The sequence below is a fragment of the Seriola dumerili genome, unplaced genomic scaffold (assembly GCF_002260705.1).
Source record: "Seriola dumerili isolate Sdu_G_001 unplaced genomic scaffold, Sdu_1.0 BDQW01000056.1, whole genome shotgun sequence".
NCBI lineage: Eukaryota > Metazoa > Chordata > Actinopteri > Carangiformes > Carangidae > Seriola > Seriola dumerili.
The window spans coordinates 4,251,281-4,266,675 of record NW_019174311.1 but is presented as its reverse complement, the minus strand read 5'-3'; the positions used below and the strand labels follow the sequence as shown (position 1 = coordinate 4,266,675).

At 46.3% G+C, this 15,395-nt stretch overlaps 1 protein-coding gene across 4 annotated transcripts in view; it reads left to right on the top strand.

Moving 5' to 3' along the window:
- samd11 (sterile alpha motif domain containing 11) overlaps positions 1 to 15,395 on the top strand; it is a 48,667-nt gene that overhangs the window by 31,888 nt on the left and 1,384 nt on the right. For all 4 annotated transcript variants that reach the window (XM_022741521.1, XM_022741522.1, XM_022741523.1 and 1 more), the window contains exons 6-11: positions 1,155 to 1,319; positions 7,220 to 7,373; positions 12,315 to 12,430; positions 12,667 to 12,745; positions 12,963 to 13,747; positions 14,526 to 14,659. In XM_022741521.1, the coding sequence (XP_022597242.1) occupies positions 1,155 to 1,319; positions 7,220 to 7,373; positions 12,315 to 12,430; positions 12,667 to 12,745; positions 12,963 to 13,747; positions 14,526 to 14,659 (1,433 nt within the window). The remainder of the gene's footprint in view (positions 1 to 1,154; positions 1,320 to 7,219; positions 7,374 to 12,314; positions 12,431 to 12,666; positions 12,746 to 12,962; positions 13,748 to 14,525; positions 14,660 to 15,395) is intronic.

Here is a 15,395-nt window from a genome sequence, read left to right as displayed (position 1 = left end):
AGATAGATATCATACACCACATTGTGTTCACAACACCTTAAACACCGCACAGCAGTACTACACACACATTCATACACACACACACACACACACACAGTGGTAGAAACTGAGTTTTTCTTGTTCTTTTGGGTTTTTTTTATTGTCTACATTTGATAAAGTCAAAATACAGCATTGCAAAACAACTCTACTTATAACCTTTCACCCTTTGCCACTGTCAGCATGGATACTGCTGCACTTTCTGAGAAATGGCAAGTTCATGCTAGGGTCAGGCTCAGTCCATTAACAATGCATGTCTGTATGTGTATAGCTTCACATGTAGAGGCCTCTAGTCCATCATTGCCGACTTCTTAATTAATGATCTGTGTACAAGTATGTCTTCTGGCGGATATTTGAGGAAGGCTACAAGTCAAAGAATGCACTGATCAAAAATATGCCTGTTGGAACAATGTATAAAATTAATTTGAGGCAATTCTTTGTTCGGGGTTTACCATGTTTACAGTGGCAATGTGTCCTTATTGTATTTTGTCATCTTTTTAGGGCTGTGCAAGGTGTGATTTTTATCCTAAAATACACCTGTCTTGCGAGCCAAAATCACAAAATGTGGCAGAAAAACATTCCTTTCCCTTCATATTCCTCAAATGAAATTGTGGTGTTTGGTTTAGACACTGCTCAGAGGAATTAACATGTAAAACAATGCAAACTGGTTCCTGAACAGCAGTGAATGAACCCTCCTTTCAGAAAAAGTCAGACTCACTAGTATTAGATTTAGTTCTTCTCTTGTCCCTTGGCCAAACAGCAGTGTTCTGTGTTCAGTTTAGTGATGCCCTGAAATGTGATTTGAACTACAAATGTTTAAAATCTGTGACCTCTGGCTGCCATTTGGAGACACAAGCGGTTTGAAGCTGCATTGTAAATTTGAGTATGTGCTTGAGGCAAATTCCACACAGTCATGCCTGACACAGAGATGACTGTGGACGACGATGAATACACAAAACAATCATATAATCATATGCTGAAAAGAGAGTTTAGTGTACAGCATTAAATTCAGAGCAAGTTAATAGCCTAACAGAGTTTTAGAGCCTGGAGTTTCAAGTTCATGTTTATCTTCTGATGAGTTGGATATTGACAGTCGAATGTCTCCCTCATCTTTTCAGAAAACTCCCAGAGTCCGGTTGTGGAGGCAGGCGGCAGCCACGGCCTCATGAGCCCTGAGGAGCACTACAGGCGCATGATGTCAGCGCTCAGCGAGCAGGGGTCCTATGAGGAGCAGCAGCAACGCCTCTACCAGCTGGCAAGCAGCATGGGTTTGCCCGGCCACGGTCAGTCCACAGCCTGTGTGTGTGTTTGTGTGTGTGTTTGTGTGTGTGTGTGTGACACCATCATCGTCATCTTCACCTTTACTGTCATTATATTGGCTTTCAAATATGTGCGGTGCACTCAGATTCATCTTGTTACATCATATATACCTCAGTGCACAGTTGGTTTTTAAATTCTCTGTAGTGTTTCCTACTCTACCAGTAAGAACTGACTCATGAAAGATCTAGAGGTACTTTTCTTTTAGTTTTTTTTTCTTTGTTTTGAAGTAACTTGAGAGTTAGTTTGAGATTTACTTCAAACTAAGAGTTTCCTTTGGAAGCACTTCACCAGCTTCTGTAAAAAAAAAAAAAAAAAAAAAAAAAAAAACCCTTTTCCATCACCTGTCACCAAGTCACCGAGATGCCGTGCTACTTTGTAACCTCAGAGTGTCGCGCTGTGTTCAGGGTACCATGTTAAGTTGTGCCACACTGCTGCCATTGTAAAACCCCAGCCATGGAGATGGCTGACATTTCTATTTGCGGTGCTTGCCCACCAGTGTCAAAGTGTCACTCAGGGTGATTTCTGACCACCATGGCTCTCCATTGTTAACAACACCCACAAGCCTTCGCATGCATCAACGCCACGACTGATTCGGAAGCTCTCATTGGCTGTCTGCCAGGGCTCTAAATCTCCCAACACTCTGGAAACCACTAGTGTGTCCCAAATTTTCTCAATTTCTACAGACGCATAAAATTTACTGGTTTTAGCATGAGAGAATTGTAGTTTCATGGGGAAGAAAGAAAATGAGAAAAAGTTGCCTTGTTTGGGTTTTATAAGTTGGCTTTACATTCATTTCACTTTGCCTGCCATTAAATGTTAACCTTTTTCTCACATTATTGTAAAGAATGTAACATAAAGTCCTACCAGTCTTTTATGAGCTCTTTCGCAGTAGCATAAATCCAATCGATGCCCCGGCTGAATTGTAGTTTGAGCTACTTTTATTTTTATTTGATTAGTAATGATTTTTAATTGCTGGCTGCAAATCTAGGGGGCGAAGCCTATAAATGCTTTAATTGCCTTTTCCCCGTGTCTTAGAGGAGTTAGAGGAAAGATGCAGTGCATTGTGGGGATTTTATGGCCCAGGGTGCAGTCTGATCGTTGGCTTCCTTTCCCAGAAGCCTTGCTGGTATGAGGCAGACGCTCTGGCGCAACACAGACATACTCGCTCCGTTTCTTCACTTCCACATTCCAAATCGTTTGATAGTTTCCACACTATCCTTTATTCTGCACTTGTGCATTCTTCTTCCAAGCTGCACTTAAAAGCTTTCTATGTGCAGAAGAAGAAGAGACGGAGGTAAAGAGACACCAAAAATAGGAGTCAAAAAAAATCTGAGGAGAGAAATGGTCAAAGGAAATGAGGGAGGAGCAGAGACGAAGGAAGAGTGAATAAATAACTTCTCCCAGAGCAAAGAATCAAGAATAAAAACCTCATACATACAAGTTTACGGTTTATTAACGGTTTATTTAATCACAAAATTAAATACCACTACCATTTAAAACACAACTTAACGTTAAGATTTCCATCAAGCGACGTGTGTGTTTGCATCCACTGTTTGTGCGTGTCAGATCCTCTAAGCGGATGATGAGCCATGGGCATAACAGGCTTTGCCAACGCTCCCTGACAGCCAAGCCTTTGGTGCTGCTAATATTCGTTTTCTTCCACACCTGGCAACTTCCTCCATCTACCCACTGACAGTTTACAAGTTTATGTAGAAAACTTATTTTAACACTACCTTGAAATCCCCTCTCAAATTAACAGTTGGAGCTTGTTAAGAAACTGACACTCTCAGACACAAACAGCCTAGGAGGTGGGACACAGGGACAGCTGTTTTGTCTCTTGAGAGGCTGATGAGAATAACTTCAGTGAGAGCCCCTTGACATTGACCTAGTCTCCGATGGGGCCCCTGTGACCCCCTTCTCCCTCCCCACTGGGCTCCCACCACCACCACCACCATCTCTCCTATACATCTCCCTCTCAAGCACTGCTTTTATACCCCCTCCTCTCCTCCTCCTTTCCTTACCCCCACCTCCAACTCTCCCTTTAGCCTTGGTCCCCGCAGAGCATCCTTTCATGTGTTTGAAGTGTAGGGCACAGAAAATGAAAGTGTGTGTGCGTGAAAGAGGCGGGGGTGAGATGGAACTCTGTGTGCATGTGTGTGCGGATGTGTGTGTGTGGATGTGTAGGTGCAAGGTGTTGTTTGAGAGGCTCTCTCTGGACCTGATGGGCAAAAGAAGAGTTGGAAGGGGGAGGAGGGGCTGAAATTTGAGGTGGAGGGGTGGCGGGGTTGTAGAAATGGCCAGGAGGGCTTTCCCCCCCTCTTCATATGATGAAAGGAGAGAGAAAAGAAAGAGAACGGTGGGGGTAGAAATCCAGATGAAAGTGAAGGGAGGGGTGGGATGGAAGGGGCGTTCTGTTTTGTCTCGTGCAGTTTAGTCTGATTTGAAACATGAAGCTACCCAACATCTATTTATTATCATCCCAAAGAGCTGGAAAACTCCAACATGGGATTGGTCAAAGTACAAACAGTCAAACACACTGAGTGTGACAAACAAGCCACAAATTTACTGCTGGCTAAGCCTACGATGCCGGTTGAATACCTCTTCCTGAAAAGATACTCAATTTTCTGGTGTATGGTGCGCTTTAGCGGATGGATGTCGGCTTTTGTGTACCTGCCAGTCCACCAAATCCATCACGAGGCCGGCCAAGCTGTATCAGCGCAGCGCTCCTCTGCATTCTCAGGCCGAGGAAAACCCGGCTTAACCAAGGGGATTTAGGCCCAACTCCAGGAATGATGGCAGGGAGAAAAATGAGATGGCACAAAGGAGGGATAAGCGGGATGGGTCCGAGTGGTAAACTGGGACCTCCCAAAATAACTCTTGCAAAGATGTGTGTCATTGTGTGTGTTTGTGTGTCCTCAATTAGGACTCTAATTTGCAGTCAGAGGGACTCTCCCCTTGTGTTCCAGCAGCTGCAACACGAAGAGTTTTAGAGTGCGAAATTCTGTATCTGAGTACCTACTCTCTATACACACACACACACACACACACACACACACACACACACACACACACACAGGGGTAGAGCCCCAGGTGACCCTGCTCCTCTCAGTTCACATGATGAAAGAGAATTAGAGAAGGAGGGAGGGGGGTGCAAAATATGGAACCTATGTCGAAGTGAAGCTTTACAAACATGGACTGGATAAAAAGAGAATGAAATAAAAAGAGAACTGGAAGAAATACTAGACAGAGAAATGTTCAAAATAAATGTAGAGTTCCTACAGTGTTCTACCGCTTGTATTGTGTGGGTTTAAAGAAGCACTCCACTTATTTAACATATCGAAGTCAGGGCCATAGCTACAATTGACTCATTTTTGGATTAAAAAGGAGCCTCGTATGTTTTTGACTAAATTTCTTTGACTGATTTGACAAACGTCTACATAAAATAAACATTATTTAGTGTTCTCCACCAGGATTACCTCCTACCAGTGTAAAGAAGGAATTCATTAAACAGAATATCCATTTTTAAAATGGAATTCATAAAATGTGAAATTTTATTTATTCATTTTATTTATTTTTATTTGCATTGTGGCTTAAGTGGCTGGGTCCTGCTGGAGGAATTTGGACTTATGACCTCAGTATTTTTAAATTCCTGATTATAGTGCTGGTCAAAGTCAATTTACCAATCACAGGGAGGACTACTCAGCCTGTGGAAACAGTTGTTTAAAGTCTTCTGTGGCTCTGGAAAACCCAGAGTCTAAAAGGAGCTATGTTGAAGAAAATTACTCTAGTGAAATCAGTTAAGTAATTTCAGCTTGGAAGCTGCAAATTTTTTAACCCAAAGTAACTGTCTCACAACCTGAGAGCACGGAGTTTGAAGGACATGGTGTTTACCAGGCAGGGAGGGTCTAGTCAAAGACGCTGTTGTGTGGCATTGTGGGACGTGTCTTTGGTGGAGCTCAACCCTAATTAAGGTTTGAAGCCAAAAGTTAGAATCTCTTCCTTGTGTCTTATTTCGGCTGTAATATAACCAGGATATCTCGAGCTCTACTGAATTGATTGACCATTCTTTTTAAAAAACGTGTCTCTTCAAAGTCTCCAAACTTTACAGAATTGCAACACTAAATCACTGGAGTGGCCCTTTAACTGAGAGTCATACTAAATAATTGGTGAGGTGGGATAGTGACCACAGTTAAGTCTTAGAGGTCAACTCTTCCACCCTGTCACCCCTACACCATGTATGCAAGTGCACAACAGTCTGTGTGTGTGTGTGTGTGCGTGCGTGCGTGCGTGCGTGTGTGTACTCTTGGGCTCCAGTTCCCTCTGATCCTTCCCTTATCTCCCCTTTACACACACACACACACACACACACACACACACACACACACACACACACACACACACACACACACACAAACACCCTTGTCTGCCGCCAGCCGAGTCCCCTGCGGCCTGGCGCAGCAAACAGATCGATACACCGGAGCTAGGCCGCATTAATATCTGTCGCTTCACCCCCCCACCCCCACCCCACCCCGGCGCCTGCTCAACTGCTTCAGCACACACAACACACACAGAAACACACAGTCAGGCACGCACACGCAGGCACCTAAATCACACAGACACACATCACACCCGCACCGGCGGCGGAAATGGCCCCTAGCTCCCGAGGGATCTGTCTAATTAAAAAAGTGGGGAGGGGGGGAGAGGGGAGGGGAAGAGGCGGAGAAGAGCAGAGAGAGGATAGATAGATTGAGGCAGAGAGAGAGAGAGAGAGAGAGAGAGGGAGGAGAGAGAGAGAGCAGGATGGATTTTTCTCTCATTAGAAGCCATGTCTCCTGGTGTGGCCTGGCCTGGCTGATAATGATGAGGCCTCTTCTCCTATGAGGGCGAGAGAGAACAGGGGTGGCTGGGAGAGAGGGGAAGAGTGAAGAAAGAGATGGAATGAGGCGAGTGGTAGAGGGCAAGAAGGTGGAGAGGAGAGGGCAGGCAGGCAGAGATTGAAGGAGAAGGTGTGATGATGGTGGCAAAGGTGGGGAGGGGTAAAAATGCTCGGCACCTGATGTGTGAAGTTGCTTTTTGCTCTCTCGATTGTACAAAAACACGCCAGGATTTGTTTTGAAAACATTATCACACACAACATCATTTTTCATGGCATCTTTTCTAACCTTTTAGCCTTTCCGCGTCCACCTCTTTATTTCCTCACATTTACTTGAAAGTGGTCAGCTCAGTTCCAAAGCGTGGCCGATGGATTTGAACACCGTGTGCTAATTTCATACACCTCTGCCAAAATGTCTGTTTCGTTTATCTTTGTTCAGTGCGAGTGTGTTTACATGCTCATGTGTCTGTATGCGTGTATGGGTGTGACATGGGGATTAGAAAGTGCATCACAATCATTTTCAGTATTAATGTGGAATGAGCCGAGGGTGGGTTTTTAAAATGACTTATTGGTATTTTTATGAGCTGTCTGCATACTTAACCCTCACATCCATCACTACAGGACAATAAACAACTTTTTAAAGTATGCATCACTTCTTCAAGTCATGTTTACACTTACAGCTAAACACACTTAACAACTATAAGCTGGTGAAATGTATAGTTTTTGTATGTTTTTTTTTTTTTTTTTCCTGTCTAAACTTTTCCACACAATGCTGATATTCTTTTAATCTCTTAGTATAGACATGAGGAGCTGGATGCTAAATTTGTTTTTATCCCCTCCTCCCTCTTGCCTCCCCTTTGCTTTTTCCCCTCTGAATCCTTCTTGTCTTTCCTCTTTGCCTCAACTATTAATCATCTTTTTAATAAATCATCTTTGTCTTGTCAACTCTCCCCATTTCTCTCCCTATTTGCCCCTTCGCTCCCTCTTCAGACATACTGCGTGCTCGTCAGGAGGCGCTGGCTGCAGCGGTGAGGAATCCAGTGGCCTTAGAAGCTCACCTGCCCTCGGCGGGCAGCTCTTCTTCATCCAGCCAGAGACGCAAGCAGGGTCTGCCGCAGCACCGAGACGCACATTACACCGACAGGTAAGAAGCAGATACAGATGCACACTTGCTTGATACCTAGGTCCCTGTCAGCTTTGCCAATAGCTAGCTATTGAAACTGCAACCATGCTCTGCTTGCAATACCAGTATTATTCATCATTAATAAAGCCCAACACCCACATCTGCACACACACACATACTGCATAAGAGGCCACAATTGATGTGACCACACATAAATATAGAAATCACAGTGAAAAAATGTGGAGAGAACGCCTGTAAGTGGGGGAAAGAGTTGAAGGAGTTAATCAGCTGCCAGTCTGCATCACTACACCACTGCACTTCTCTTTCCGTTCTCCCTCCCATTTCCTAGCACAAGATCTGATCTAATTTTTGGCTTTTTCAGTGTGCTGCAGTGCATGTTTGTGTGTGTGTGTGTGTGAATGTATGTGCATCTCCACATACATGGCTAAACTAAGGATCCAATAACCTCTTGGCTACCACGGTGGAGCTGCACGCCTGCATCCCTGGCTCTTCCTCCCTCCTCTCCCCCCAGCGCTGGCCCCTGCGCCTCCCAAACAAAGCCGGGGGCAGCGGGAGTGGGCGGGTAATTGCTTGTCGATTATTTATGTGGCGCGGGGAGAGGCGGGGGATCGATAATGGGCCGGCGGTGCGGCAACAGGGGGGGAGGGTGTGAGTGCGAGAGGGGGGTGGTGAGGGGTAGGGGTGGGGATGTAAGCAGGAAGCAGAGCGGCTGGTCGCTGTGTGGTGCAGCTCTGGTAGGCTGTGGGGGTGTATATATTGTGTATGTGTGTGTATTGAGGCGAGGGGGGGGCTGATTGTTCGTTTGTGTTTGTTTGTTCCATTTTTCAAGCTGGCCGTCTGCATGCGTGCTCATCTATGCGGATTGAATTTGGGTTTGTTTGTGTGAATATGTCTGCTAATTTGTGCGTGTGTGTGCGTGTGTGGCCAGTGGTGCAGTGTGAATGTAGTCAGTGAGCCGCGGCTGTTCTCCAACAGCACACAGAGTAATTAGCCACACAGGACCAGGGAGAGTTAACTAGGCCTCACCCTCCCTCCATCCATCCATCCATCGCTACCTCACCCCGTCCCCCTCTACCTCCCCCTGTCTCCTCTTTAACCCTTTCACTTTCAATATGTTTTTTGGAGTGGGGAAAAAAGAGGGTTAATGGGGAAAAAATGTTGAAGTGCCCTTTCAATCACTTGTACTAATGTGCACATGAAAATGCAAGAAGAAAGAAAAGGGAAACAGACAAAGAGTGTTGCAAAATCTGTATAATGTTGCACCTGCATCTACATTCACTGTAGGTTCAAAAGTACATAGATACACACTTTAGTGTAGTTTTGGTCTAGGGTTGTTTTTATGTTCTGGGCCGGGTCCCTTACTGCCTATTAAGGGAAGTCTTAGTGCTACTGCATAAAATATTTTTTTTGACAACAGTGTGCTTCCAACTTTGTGGCAACAGTTGAGGGAAGGCCCCCTTGTGTTTTAACAAGTAATGCCCTCGTGCACAGTCCATGAAGAGACAGATTTCCCAGTTTGGCCTGAGAGAACATAAGCGACCTGGATAGAAGCACCTTTGGGATGAACTGAATCACAGACTTTATCAAAGGCCGTATTGCCCAACCCCAGTAATGCTCTTGTGGCTGTGGCTTAAAGCAACATGGGTTTGTGTAGAGAACAACAATGTCGTGTGGATGTAATGTCCACATATTTTCGGCCATGTAGTGCACACGTGTCTAAGTGCTAGACTGTACCCGCTCCCCATAAAATACACACAACCTGCAGAAAAGAGAGATTGGGAGAAAATTAAGAAGAGACATGAGAGTGGAATGAGTGCAAAGTGAAGAGAAAATTAAAATCAAGATAATTGGGGAGCAAAAGCAAAAAACAGAATGAAAAGGCGAGACGGAGGAAGTGAGTTAGAGACAGAAGCTCTTCCCCTCTCTAACTCTCTCCATGGCTCACCTTTCCATCGACCCCTCATCATTGATTATCTGGGGCCCATTAGGGCCCATTGTTAAAAACAAATCATTAGGGCCGCTCGATGGGCTTAGAGCCTGGCGCTCCATTTGTCTGGCCTTAAATGGCACTAAGCTCACCAAGCATCTGCAAGGCAAATAGGGGAGGGATGGAGAAAAGTAAAGAGAGAGAGAGAGGAACTGGAAAACATGGAGCTTAAAACGGGGATGAAGAGGGGAGATGGTGAGAGGACGAAATGACGGAGAGAGAGAGAGAGATGAAGCAAAATAGGGAGTGAGGAGATCGAGAGAGTGTGAGATAAGGGGAGGAAGGGAGGGACGGAGAGAGCAAGCGAGATAGAGGGCGGGAGAGAGAGAGAGAGAACGAGCGCGGAGGGAGCCTCATCCATTTTAATGAGCTTCCTGTGTAAATGTGTTCCTGCGGAGAAGGAGCCGAAGGCGGCCGCGCGGCGCTCCTAATCCCCCCACGCTCCCATCATTAAGGGCAGCCCTGTCACACACACACACACACACACACACACACACACACACACACACACAGAGCCTGGGCTGCTGTGGGACGGGACCGCTGTCGCCACTCTGACAGGTCGTCACACACCAGTGAATTCCCCAGGAGCCCATGGCCTCACTGCAGGCAGAGAGAGAGAGGAGGAGAGAGAGAGATTGGGAGAGAGGTGGGGCGGGGGAGAGAGAAAGAGAGAGGGGGGCATTCTGTGATATCGCTAGTTCTGCCTGATTATGAGCGCACCTTGCATTTGTGATTCTGACCATTTTCAGTCTCGTGCTAAAGCTAGGTGAATGTTTCTCACCCTTTTATAACATGTTAGTCATTTGCCAACTAAATGCAAAGATAGGGCAAAAGACACACACACACACACACACACACAAAAACCAAGCAAGCACAAAACGACTAATGTCTGCCACTCCTCCCTCAAAATTGCCGCCTATAAAAGGAGGAAGAGAGGGAGCGATGGAGGAAGGGAGTGGAGGGGAGTGTCAGACTCTCTCTCTCTCCCTCTCTCTCTCTCTCTCACCGTGATTAGGCCTAATTATGGTGGCGCAGACGCCTGGCAGCCCCAGTCATGCAGCTTTAATTGACCGTTATTCATCTGCGGGCTAACGCCAGGCAGGGGTAGGCGGTGTAAGGAGAGGGAAGAAAGAGAGGGAATATCAGAGAGAGGGGGAGGGAGGGGGCAGGGGGTGATGGGCGTTTGGCGTGCGGGAGCCATGGCGGGGGTGGATGGGAGTTTTGCGGGCGCCTTGGCGAAGCCTAGTGGAACTGCGCGTCGCAAGGCTAATTGCTAGCCCCGAGGGATTAGGCCAGGTGATTACACACTGGGCGGTGTAATTACATAAGCAGCGGCTAGCAGGGCCCCGGCTCGCGGCTCTGGGGGTCACGCGCCGCAGCCCTCACCCAAGATTAATTGGAGCTGCCACTGGAGTGCGAGGCACCGCCGGAGAGAGCGGTTATACGATTAGCATTAACATTTCAGCGGCGGAGGCGATCGATGAATGGTTTCACCCCTCCCTCCACACACGCAGACGCACTCGCACGCACGCGCACCCCCCCACCACCCGCACGCACACACACACACACACACACACACACACACACAATCTCATCTCCCCGCTCTTCTATGTGTGCCCTCCCTCCTTGCAATTCCTCTCTCCTTTTCCCTCACCATTTAGTGAGGTGGGAGACATGCAGGCGCTAGCTAATTTGAACACGGTTGCAAAACAATATTTGCGGTTGCATGCGTCCCAGTGTTGGTTTTGATTTTGTTGTTTTCCTCAGCTTGTTTCCCATGTATGCTTTCGTGCGGCGGCAGTCACACACAGCTGAGTTCTGATTGGTGTGATAGCAGCAGCTCAGGAGGAGAAAAACAAGAGACAGGAGAGGAAGAGGTGTGGGTCGCATGAGCTCAGAAAGGCCCAGAAAACAGCTGAGCATCATCATCCACTCCAGACCCTACATCCATGAGGATGAGCACAAAACTGAGAGAAAGAGGGATAGGATGAGAGAAAGGATTACAGTGAAAAAAGAAGTGGGAGAGAAACTAAAAGAAACACACAGAGGCGAGACAAGGCCGGGATAAAGAGAAAGGGTGAGATGGATGATGAGTGATGAAAAGGGGAGAGAAAAATATATAGAGGTGAAAGAAATAAAAGTGTAGGGGGAAAAAAGAGTGAACAAAACAGATTTTTAGAGGTCACAAAAAAGTAGAAAGACAGGAGTAAAGAAAAGAAAAAAGATGGGTAAGACAGAACAAGAGACGGAGAGAGAGGGAGAAAGGTGAGAGGCGCCTTTCCCCCTCAAGGAGGACAAAAGACGAAGCCAATAATGGAGAGGCCTTTTCAGAAGCAGAGGTTGCAGGACGCTCCATCTTTTCACCGGCTTCAATGCAGCCTAGAGAGAGAAGAGGGAGAGAGAGAGGGGAACAGGGAGAAGGGTGTAAAAAAGGGAGAGAAAAGAGAGGAGGGATGAGTGTTAATTAGAAGGTCCTTCAGCCCGTGGCCCCGGTCAAGACACAGGGGCCGCCCCAGCTGTCGGAGCATGACACACTGGCATTGTGCATTCAGCCCTCATTATGTGTGTGGGTCTGGAGTTGTGTGTATGTGTCTTTCTGTGTGTATATCGCTTGTGTGTGTGTGTGTGTGTGTGTGTGTGTGTGTGTGGCGGCAAGGGGAAGGAAAGGCTGCAGTCCAGGGTACAGAAATGGCTGGCGGCGCTTGTTGCGGCGTGACAAGACTGATGAGGCACTGGGGCGACACGGGGGCCTCTGGAGCTACACCGATAAAAATACACCGCGTACATTGGTGTGGCAGTGTGCACACATTTACCAAGATGGAGTTGAGAAAAAACACTACTCACTTAACCGTCATGTATTATACATACCTCCTGCTTAATGATTGTGTCATTTTAATTTATTCAGTAAAATCCAAATTCAGCTTAATGTCGTCTTTTTATATTTATGTCCACAGAGAACTGTCTCATCCTCCGCCCCTACTGTCCCCTCCAACTGCCCCTCACATCGCCTTAGGACCTCACCTGCGGCCTCCTTTCCTGGGCATGCCCTCTGCTCTTTGCCAAGCTCCTGGTGAGTAATCAGTCATTCTAAATAGTTGATATTAGCACATAGAACCAATAAAAAAAAAAAACATCCACATTTGCATTGACATGGAAATGTTTGATGGTTTTGTATCAAAACAGAACATTCAGTTCCAAAACACTGTAGTAGTTGCACATCATCTATTAATTTCTAACTGTTTCTAAGATGTGGGAGGTTTTTACATTGTTGCTTACAGGAGTGTTTTCTTGCCGTTTCCATCACAGGGTATGGTTTCCTCCAACCAGCTCAAGCTGAGATCTTTGCTCGGCAACAGGAGATGTTGAGGAAACAGAATCTAGCCAGGTGTGTGTGTACATTGTAATGTCGTTGTAATGAGTGATTACATAAATATATCGACAGCTAAAAGTAAGTTTTAGGATGTGGGTTTACCGGTAGAAGAAACTTGTTGACATAATTATAAGTTCTTCATAAAGACCAATGTAAATATTATTGTGATTTACTGTCAAATTTTAATCATTTGACCTGGATGTTAAAGTTCCTGCATGTTTCACTGCCTCAGACTTGAGATGTCAGCAGAGCTGCTGAGACAGAAGGAGTTGGAAAGTCTCCACCAGCGACAGCAGCAGCGTCTTCTGGGCTCTGACCCTCTGGGAGCTCTACCTCCTAGCCTGCCCCCTGACCATCCTGCCCTGCGGAGCCTCCACGACATCCCAGAGGGCCATCCTCTCCGTGAGGAGCTGGCCCGCCGGTCAAATGCAATGCTGGTGCTTCGCCATGGAGCTGCCACACCCCTCCTAACCCTCAACCACCAGCAGCACCAACCAGGGGCATCCACCACACCCAAAGACACCCAGGCACAGAGCTCCACTGCTGGGCCAGATGCAGAATCCAGGAAGGCCCCCCGCAGGGGTCCCCAGATACAATTCCGTGCTGGGGATCACATAGGAGGAAGAGAGGACAGAGGAAGGGAGGGAGACAGGGAGGTGCAGGATGAGGAGATGAAGGACTCCGACAGTGAAACAGAGATGTGCACAGAGAGGCAGGAGGGCATCAGTGCCAAGTCCACCAGTAAACCCAGGGACAGGGAGAGAGATGGGGGTAAGGAGACTGGCAGCAAGGGAGTGTGTGACAGTGCCAAGGAGACTGGAGAGTGCTCAGGCAGGCTGAGCGCCCCTTGTAGCTCAGCAGGTACAGAGTCACCCAGTCGCCACCTCTTCACTCCTGGACTGGGCAAGGCTGATGTTAAATACCACCTGCCACCTGGACTCATGCCACCTCTGCCTGCTCTTCACGCCCAGTCGTTCCCCTTTGGATTCCCCTACGCCAACCCTTACTTTCACACGGGTAAGAGACTCTCTCTCTCTCTCACTCACACACACACAATGCTGAAAGCAAACATGTGAAACCCATTAGCGTCACTCTGTGTGCGTGTCTCCAGTGTGGAGACCTCTCCCTGTTAGGGGCCCTGCCTCTGACCCCTGTGTGACCCTTATGCACACCACCAGCAGAACAGCCACGTGGGCAGAAAGGAGGGAGGAGGGGATTGTTTGTTCACATACGTTTAATACACACACACACCTTGTCCATATACGTTATTACTAAATAAAACAGAACACTTATACTTTTTTGCAAACACTAAAAATACTAGGACAAACTAACTTTATCATTATACAAATTCCCACCATGAGCAACTAAATGACAGGGATGAAATCTCGTCAGTAGAGGTGACCCTATTTGTTGATTTATCCAAAAATACCAATATAAAGTTATTCCAAGACAAGTTTGATTATCAATTAATAGTTTAAGTGATGTATGAAGCAGAAATACTAGATATTCATACATTCACCTTCTGTTGATTTTCCTTTATGACTTTGTAAATGTAATACCTTTGAGTCAATGTTTTCATCATCATGACAAAGCTTACCATGACAAAAACAACAATTTTGTAAAAATGCAGTTCAAAATACTTTAACAGGAGACTCTGAGGTGTCTCTCAGTTTGCATTGTTTGAGTCCTGCATCACTAAAAATGTGGACCAGAAGCAAGATCCTCAGTATTACTAGCAGCTTTGTACCCAGTGTTTACATTGACACATCATTTTCACCCACTGCTGCTCTTTCAGGCTCTGTGGGAGGTCTTTTCATGGATGGGGAGGACTCGGCCACAGCAAATCCTGTGGAGGACATCAGCAAGTGGAGTGTGGAGGACGTGTGTGGCTTCATAAGCAGCCTGGCCGGATGTGCTGAATACACACAGGTGAGGACATAGGGAGAGGGAGGAGAGAGAGAGAGAGAGAGGGAGGAGGGGAAGGAGGCCAGGGGCAGGCTGACTACTAACAATAGAGGAAGAATAGTGACAAAGATATAATTCATACTGCTGCGCTACTGTAGCATTTTCTAAGGCATTTGATTATGTTTAGGGTAGAAACACTAAACCTGTGGAGCACAAACAGTTCTTTCAAGTTTATTGTGAATGCGTGTGGATGCATGAATGGTCATGTTCACAATTGCCATATTTGTGGGCTTTGTGTGAATGAGGATGAGTTAGCAGTACATGTAGAGGTGTACACCTGTAGCTTGTGTGAATGCAATATGTACGTGTGTGTATAGAGATATATCGTTCCAAAATGAAGCATCCAGCATTTGAGAAAAGTGGACCAGTCTTACCCTTTTTTTTTAAAATCTTGAACAAAATAGGACATGGCACAATATTTTAAAACAATACTCACATGTTGACATGCATGTTTAAAGAGTTATTAGTTGCTGTTATCATTCTGGCCATGGTGTGAAGAGATTCCTTCCCAGCTTGACTCCTAGCTTGTGGGCAATGGGAGACATCCACACCACTATGTTTTAAATGCATTTAAAAAATGAAAACGTAGTAGTGGGGACGCAGCAAAAATCATATTCATGTTCTACGCAACAATGATTTCCAGTGTTCAGCAGCACAAATCAAAATACAGGCCTCTTAGTACAGAATACATTGTTATTAG